We start from the raw sequence: 9014 nt of genomic DNA on the forward strand, positions 1-9014 counted from the left end.
TCTTCAGTCTGAGAGTTTCAGGCAAAATTCAGGCTTTTATATCCTGCCTCCAGCTAAAGGTGACATAGATACTTTATTATTGTTTAGTATTTAAATACATGCCTGAGAAACACGTAATTTATTGGCCCTTTAAAAAACAGATTTTTTTATTAATCTGTAAAAATCTAATTGACACAAACATGTATTTAACAACTTAAATGTAAAAAAAGCTTGTTAAATGTGAAAACTTTCACATGAGGGAGAGTAAAATAATATTTGCACAGTTAAAAATAAATAAATGTTTGTTCTGATTGTTTCCTGGTTTATAAATGCTGTAAATGAATCAGTCCCTGAGGGTTTGAGCAGAACTCAGCAGTAAAACTTCACTGAGCTGAATTAATGAGGAAAGAGCAGCTCAGGCTGGAAGAGTTCAGAAAGAGAAATATTTAGAAAACAACGAGAGGAGAGGGCTCGGCTTGCTTTGTCTAACGAGCTGATTTGAGTAAAAACGTGACCTTCTTCACCAGCAGCAGAGCAGAAGCCCCTGCAGGAGGAAACAGAACCAGAACCCAGAAACACTTGGAACTGAAAATATTTGTCCTGGACCAGGATCTGACGTCCCAGATCTGACAACACGTTCAGGGTTCTCCGGTTCAGAAAAACCCACCTCTGAAGGTGTTCTCAATGAAGCCGTGTTTCGGAGGATCGACGATCCAGACCAGCAGGACGGAGCTGGACGGGTCCACGCCCGACACTGCGATGTGATTGGCTGAGAGCTGCACGCGACCGCCCTCCTGGACCTGGACAGAACCAAAGACAGGATGATGGTTTTTACCCATCATGCATCTGTCAGGACCGTCCGGCTTCAAAACCAGCCGTCGGGGAATGAAACTGAAACTTACCTGCACACCGCCGTGTACGGTGACCACCGGAGGCTGTCGGGGCGTGGAGGTGATGGTGATGGTGCACATCTGGTCGTCGAGGCGATTGTCGTCCGCGTCGTAAACAACGAAGTGGAAGACGTCGGTCACCGGCTGACTTCCTGTCTCTAACGAGGTCACGTACCTGAAGACGGATTTTAACACTTTAAACCAGCTCCATGTTTAAAGAATTTTACTTCTTTATTATGATTTATTTATTATTATTAAACGAAGACCCCAAACCCAGACCCAAACCAGTGGTTATTCCGTATGTTGTGGGTGTTTCGGAGAAACTGAGACGTTTATTTTCTAAACATGATGTCCCAGTGGCTTTCAAACCCCAAAACACATTACGGCAAAGGCTGGTTCACCCCAAAGATCCGGTGCCCCGGCACAAACAGAGCAATGTTGTATATGCTGTTAAGTGCCAGGAGGACTGCGACCAGTTATACATCGGGGAAACAAAGCAACCACTGTTCAAAAGAATGTCCCAACACAGACGAGCTACATCTAATGGCCAGAACTCTGCAGTTTTCACTCATTTACAGGCCAGCGGTCACTCTTTCAGAGATGAGGATGTTCTCATTCTTGATAGAGAGGAACGTTGGTTTGAGAGAGAAGTAAAAGAAGCCATTTTTGTGAAGAAAGACCGTCCATCATTAAACAGAGTTGGAGGCCTCCATTTTCAGTTGTCCCCCTACTACAGCGCTGCCATTGCCAGTATCACTCCACCCCCTGTTCACAATAGGTGTTAATTAAGTGTAAACGATAGCCATGTGATGTATCAGTCACATGGAGGCAGGGCTTAAAAGCCTGAATTTTGCCTGAAACTCTCAGACTGAAGAAGCCTCTTGGAGAAGAGACGAAACGTTTCATTAGAGAAGAACCCGTCCAGAAGACCTATACAGTTTTTTTCTTTTTGACTTCTTTATTACTTCTGCTCTGGAAAACAACAAAAATATACAAAATATACATGAAAAGGTGAATATTTCTGTCTTGAATCACCCAACGTGTCTCAGTGCTGCTCCTTACACTTTCTGTGTAAATATTGTTTTAAATCTAGAAGTAAAGGATCTTTTTTAATTTATCTCTGACATGAAAAACCAAACCAGTTCTAGTTTTTGCACAGTGGCTGTTTGTCACGTTTTATTCTGTTAGGACAGGATGCAGTATGAACGGTTAAACTCAAAGACTTTTGATGAATAGCTAAAAAAACTAGCCTGAAAATAGCAACAAAAAAGGAGCTGAAATTAGCACAAAGCAACAAGAAAAGCAGATGTTTGCTGAATTAAGCACTAAGAAGCTAAAAGTATCACAAAGTGTGAATTTAGCTGGAAAAATTTCCAGTTAGCTAAAAAAGTGAAAAACACAAAAAGCTGCAGAAAGAAGCACAAAAAGTTGAAATTAGCAGAAGAATTGCAGAAAAGTTCAAAATATCTAGAAATGCAGAAAAGAGCTAAAATCAGCAAAACAGAAGCCCAAGGAAGCTGAAATTAGCACAGAAAACAAAAGCAGATGTTTGTTGAATTAAGGTCTCGACACACGGGAGGCGACGTCGCTCGCTCTCCATTCATTTCCTATGGAGCCTGTGCGGTGAGGCGACAATCACTTGCCCTCCTCCAGTTCAGCGACCGGCGAAAATAGTGCATGTGAAATTTCACGCTCGTACACGTAGATGTGCACACGCGAGCTTGCGACGCAACATATGAAAGTTGAAAAATGTTCAACTTTTGTCGCTGTCGCTTAGCGTACAACCAATCAGCGAGGGTTTCATTGACTGACCAATGAGAGGAGAGTATGCTACACACTGCAGTTAGCTAACACTTTCACCAAGTGATTACTTGACGTTTATGGTAAGTTTTTCCTCATAAAACTGTATCTTGATGTGTGTTTGTTTTTCAATATCATTAGCATCGCAAGATTTGTTTAGTTTACACGTCCGTAATGCACACCCGCCTTCAGAGTCAAGAACCAATCAAATTTTGTGAAGACAAGCGACCTGAGAGCGCGATTCGCAACTCTGCGATCGCTATCGCGTCCCTTGTGTCGGGTTTCACCCTGGCTGCGATGACAGCCGTTAATCGCTGTAGTTTGTCGCTCCCCGTGTGTCGAGCCCTTTAAGGGGTAAAAAGCTAAAAGTATCATGAAAAGGTGAAATTAGTTGAAACAAGCTCCAATTGGCTAAAAAATACCTAAAAAACAGCTTCAAAGAAAAGAAAGCAACTGAAAGAATCATAAAAACTTAAAATAACAAAAAGAAGCTGAAAGAAGAACCAAAAAATAAATAAAAATTAACAGAAGAATTGCAGAAAAGGCCAAAATGTCTTAAAAAGCAGTAAAAAGCTAAAATCAGCAACATAGAAGCCGAAGGAAGCTGAAATTATCACTGAAAATAAGAAGAGCAGATGTTTGCTGAATTAGGCAATTAGAAGTTTAAACTATCGCAAAAAGGCGAATTTAGCTGAAAAAAGCTCTAATTAGCTGAAAAAAATAGCCCCCCATAAAAAGCTGAAATAAATTGAAATGAACTGAAAGAAGCATAAAAAACCAAAATAAGAAAAAGAAGCACAAAAAGTTAAAATTAACAAAAGAATTGCAGAAAAGGCCAACATGTCTAAAAAAGCAGAAAAAAGCTAAAATCAGAAACTCAGAAGCCGAAGGAAGCTGAAATTAGCACAGAAAACAAGAGCAGTTGTTTGCTGAATTAAGCAGTAAAAAGCTAAAAGTATCATGAAAGGTGAATTTAGCAGAAAAAGCTAAAAATACCTAAAAACAGAAAACAGCTGAAAAGAATAGAAAGCAACTGAAAGAAGCATAAATCCTAAAATAACAAAAAGAAGCCGAAAAAACCTCAAATTAGCTAAAAAAAAAAGCTAAAAAATCCAAAAACAGCTGAAATAAGGAGAGAGCTGAAAGAAACACAAAAAACTTTAAATTTGCAGAATTGCAGAAAAGATCAAAATGTCTAAAAATGCAAAAAAACCAAAAAGCTAAATCAGCAAAACAGAAGCTGAAGGGAGCTGAAATGATCAAAAAGAAGTGAAAAGGCAGGACTAGAACAAAAACTCAAATGTACAGAAAAGATTTTTGAACATTTTGAAGATTTTCTCCAACTCCATTCATTTTCAATGAGAAAAATCTGGTCAAAAAAGCTAAATTACTCAAAAAGTATAATTACTGAAGTAGCAAAAATCACAGTCTGAATGTCATCTTTGATTTATAAATTGTGAAAATAGGACAAAAATTACGGAACAAGTTAAGAGTTGAAAAATGTCCAGAAGAAAAACCTGATGTAAATAATGAGAATGTTTGATAAACTTCACACTGTGACTGATGTCGGCTGAAATGAAATGTTTGTTTCATCCAGTCGTATACGAAGCACGTTTTATCACCACTTCCAGGTAATCTCTGCTGTTCTTGGTGAGACCATCGAAAGGACTAAATTTATTTTGTTTAAGGAGGAGAAACCTTGAAATGAAGGAAAAAAGCACAGACACGAACAGAAGACCCTGAAACTAACGCTGGCATCACTTCCTCTGAAGGCTTCTCGTCTCACAGAGTGGAATCAAACCTCCCTCCGTTTTAAATAAACCTCTTTATGTCAGGCTCACAGATCATCGGAGTACATTAGGCCCATCAGAACCAGCCTCTTCAGTCTGTATAAGTTCTGTCAGGGAGTCATAATGATTAAATATAGATATTTTTCCACTGACAGGGTCTCTTCTGCTGAAACTAAAGGGTTCTAGAGGAGTTTTTGAAAGATTTTTACAGTTCAGAGTTGTGTTTGTGGTGTGTGAGCTACCTGATCTTGTGTGCGTTGATGTCCTCCATGGTGAAGGAGGAGTACTCTCCGAGCTTCTGGGGGTCCTGCTGGGACCGGCTCCGGGTCAGGGCTCCATACATCGGTACGGACACCAGCTGGAGGCGGATCTGATGGTCGGGGGAGGAGTCGTCCTGCTCGGCGGAACACAGCCGTCAATCAGTGCTTCTAACTACAGGGGTTAGACAATGAAACTGGAACCGCTGGTTTTAGACCACAATCATTTATTAGTACAGTGTAGGACCTCCGTTTGCAGCCAACACAGCATCAGTTCGTCCTGGGAATGACATATAGAAGTCCTGCCCAGTGGTCAGAGGGACGTTAAGCCATTCTTCTTGCAGGATAGTATCCAGGTCACTACCTGATGCTGGTGGAGGAAAACGTTTCCTGACTCGCTCCTCCAAAACACCCCAAGGTGGCTCAATAATATTTAGAACTGGTGACTGTGCAGGCCATGTTCAACTTCACTTTCATGTTCATCAAACCAATCGTTCTCCAGTCTTGCTGTGTGTATTGGTGCATCGTCATCCTGAGACACGACACCGCCTTCAGGGTAAAATCTTTGAACCATTGGATGAACATGGTCTTCCAGAATGGTTCGGTAGTCCTTGGCAGAGACGCGCCCATCCAGCACAAGTATTGGGCCAAGGGAATGCCATGATATGGCAGCCCAAACCATCACTGACCCACCCCCATGCTTCACTCTGAACATGCAACAGTTTGGATGATACGCTTCTTTAGGGCTTCTCCACACCGTAACTCTCCTGGATGTGGGGAAAACAGTAAAGGTGGACTCATCAGAGAACAATACATGCAGTGGTGGGCAGCGCTAATCCAAAAATTAGCTCCGCAATGTCTAAAGCGCTTATGAAAAATATTTAGGTCCGCAACCTCAAAAGCGCTTATGCCATAGAAAAACTATCGGAAGCTAATTTTAAAGCGCAAGTTCAATTTGACACTTACCATCTGGCAATAATTCATGTACATTATATGTACAACACTGCCAACTAGTGGTGTATGAACTTTTTTCAGTTTATTCCTACAACCGCCGATGGCTGGGGATGTGATTTCATGAAACAGACCTTTAGCTCCTGGTGTAAAAATTAAAAAGTTGATGAGGATTGCTAGTTAGGCTGCTTCTTAGTCTTTTTCTTTTGTTTGTTGTGGATTTTTCATTAAAGAAGCATCAATAAAGTCATTTTAAAACTGTTTACTGGAAAACTGAAGCGATGCATTCTGGGTACATGACGGATTTGATTTGTGACGGGAAACAAAAGCACGGAGGACAGGAAACTATCTTCCCTTCAAAATAAGAGGACCAACTTATTTTTTCTTTTTGACTTTTTCTACCTGGATTTTAAAGTTTTCCATGTAGTTGCTCCAGTTGACCACTAGATGTCAGTCTTCATCAGCATAACATCTTTAAATCATTTCTGCGTCTCTAACCCCGTTGCTTCGACCAATTACGTCACGTAATGAGCTTCAGCGTTTAAACTTTTTTTAAAAAGTTGCTCCGATTGTAAAGTAAAATAAATCAATACATACAAAATTTTAGTATGGATTACAAACGTTAACTGGTTTTGTTATTGCCTTCCTGCTACGTAAGCAGACACAAAGCATTGTGGGAAATCAGAACAGTGACCCAAAGCAACAGTCAGCAGGATGTATACCTTCACAATAATTGTTTTATATGGGAGGGGTGCTGTTGTAGATCACATGTGTTGTGATTCATTGACAGTCATACCTTCTGCTGTTCAAGATAATGATAACTGGTAGATAATTAGTTATTAGTGGTACTGCATTTTATTTTTAGAAAGCACAAATCTGCTTATGAATTATAAAAATTAGTAAGACCGCTAAAGCGCAAATGAAATATTTAGTCCGTAATTAGCGGATTTGCGCTTTAGCGGGCTGGTGCCCACCACTGGATACATGATTCACATCATCCACAGCCAAAGATCTGCGCTCTTTGCACCATTGAAACCAACGTTTGGCACGAGTGACCAAAGGTTTGGCTACAGCAGCCCAGCTGTGTATATTGACCCTGTGGAGCTCCTGACGGGCAGTTCTGGTGGAAACAGGAGAGTTGAGGAGCACATTTAATTCTGCCATGGTTTGATGTTTTTTGGATACAATCCAGGTTAGCACCCGAACATCCTTTCAGACAGCTTCCTCTTGCGTCCACAGTTAATCCTGTTGGATGTGGTTGGTCCTTCTTGATGGTTTGCTGACATTACCCTGGATACCGTGGCTCTTGATACATCACAAAGACTTGCTGTCTTGGTCACAGATGCACCAACAATTTGTCCTCTTTTGATGGTACATCACCATAATGTTGTGTGCATTGCAATATTTTGAGCCGAACTGTGTTCTTGTCCTGCTAATCGAACCTTCACGCTCTGTTCTTACTGGTGCAGTTAATGAAGACTGGTCACCAGTCTGGTCCAGTTTAACCATGAAACCTCCCACACTAACAGCTGTTTCAGTTTCATTGTCCAACCCTTGTCCATCACTCAGAATGCACCTGTGTTCACTCACGGTGTAGGCCAGGTGCGAGCGCCTGATGACGGTGCTGCTCCTCTCCCTCACTTCCAGGGACAGCGAGGCGGCCGGGTCCCGCCGCGGCCCGTCGCCCGCCCCGCCCAGCACCGACACCTGGACCGTGGCGGTGGCCATGGAGGCGCCGTCGCTGACCGAGAAGGACATGAAGTCGTCGTGGGCGGAGAGGCCGGCATGCTGGTAGAGCAGGACGCTGCGGGTCACGTCGCTGAAGGTGAACGTGTCGCCTGCGAAGAAACAAACCAAACCGTGAGTTTCAGCTGTAAAAAACACGAAGATGTTCTGAACTTGTTTGTTACCGGTGGTCATGCGCGCCTCGTCGTCGGTGCGGATCAGCTCTCCGTGGACGGGGACGTCCACCAGCTCGAACTCCAGCTCGTCCAGAGGCGTGTCGGCGTCGCTCACCGCCAGCTGCTGCCCGCCTGCACAAGCACAGAGGGTTCAGTTCTGAGGGTTCTGCAGCACCACGCCGGGACTTTTACTTGTGTTCCTGTGTTCTGGTACCGAGGGCGGCCCGTCCTCCCAGCTGGACCTCCAGCACCGGGTCCAGAACCTGAAACACCGGCGGCTGCTGGTGGGTCGAAGGCAGCAGGACGGCAAAGTCCAGCTCAGGGGTGGTGTGTTCACCGTCTGACACTGAAACACAAAAACACCAACAGAGGAGGATCGAGACGGAGAAACGCTTATTTAGGTTAAAAAACTATAAAAAAAACAACTAAACGGCTTTTAAAAATAAACAAAGATAAAAAATAATTACAGATAAAAACATCTTGTTCTTTTGGTTCTTTTGTTTATTTAATTTATTTCAATTATAAAATAAAACAATCACTATACAGTAAAAATATAATTATTGCTACCTTTGCTACTTTAAGTTAGCACTTAGGTAAATTTTGTTAGCCTTTTGATACATTTACTTTTTACTTTGTTGCTTTAAGCAAAAAATTTTCCTGTTAGCATTTTAGGGCTTTCAGTCATAATTTTAGTACTTTTAGCTAGTCTTTTAGTACTTTTAATTGGCGTTTTTGTAGGCTACTTTTAGTTAGCAATTTGTAACTTTTAGCTAGTCTTTTATGCCATTAGTTAGCCTTTTTTGCTACTTTTAGTAAATACATTGATCTGTACTACTGGATTGGACATCGCCTATTAGCCGTTATAGCTAGCACCACCACAGGAGCCATTACTGTTCACTGAGTCATGTCAACAAAACCGTACAGTTTCAATGTGGGACGAGCGTCAATCTGTGATGAAAACATTCTTAGCGCTCTTATTTCTTATCAGATTTCTATAAAATATGGCTTAAATTAAAGCTGTGAAAATTGGTGATGTATGTAAAATATATGTATTTTCCCAGGAGATAAATCTGTAAACAGTCTTAGGAACTTTTCGTTTTAGGTTTATGTTCATGCATTTAATATAGAAGCTCCTTTAGCCACATAAAACTAACTCATGTGAGTCATAGTATTCAGATTAAATTATAATTTAGATTTTCAGTTGAAATCTGAAACAACTGCCCTTAAAATAGAAAACTGAAGAATGGGCTCCACTATATATAAAGTATACATAATTCTAATTCTGTATTTATTTCTTGGTTCTTGATTTGCTCCGAAGTGACTGAAGACTAATTCTTCCAGCTGGTCATAAATAAATGCAGTCAGTCCCTCCACCACTTCGCTTGGGAAATGTACAGTGGAGGGAAAAAGTTATGGAGTTTTGTACTCTGAGACACTATATATATA

General features: G+C 41.4%; 1 protein-coding gene across 1 annotated transcript in view; it reads right to left on the minus strand.

Annotated features, from left to right (window-relative positions):
- Positions 1 to 9014, minus strand: part of fras1 (Fraser extracellular matrix complex subunit 1) — a gene marked incomplete in the record, with an annotated part of 260581 nt that overhangs the window by 45346 nt on the left and 206221 nt on the right. Inside the window, 6 exon segments of the mRNA XM_014014601.1 lie at positions 647 to 779; positions 882 to 1044; positions 4702 to 4853; positions 7258 to 7505; positions 7578 to 7700; positions 7783 to 7914. Of these exon segments, the coding sequence (XP_013870055.1) occupies positions 647 to 779; positions 882 to 1044; positions 4702 to 4853; positions 7258 to 7505; positions 7578 to 7700; positions 7783 to 7914 (951 nt within the window).

The sequence above is a fragment of the Austrofundulus limnaeus genome, unplaced genomic scaffold, assembly GCF_001266775.1.
Source record: "Austrofundulus limnaeus strain Quisiro unplaced genomic scaffold, Austrofundulus_limnaeus-1.0 Scaffold117, whole genome shotgun sequence".
NCBI lineage: Eukaryota > Metazoa > Chordata > Actinopteri > Cyprinodontiformes > Rivulidae > Austrofundulus > Austrofundulus limnaeus.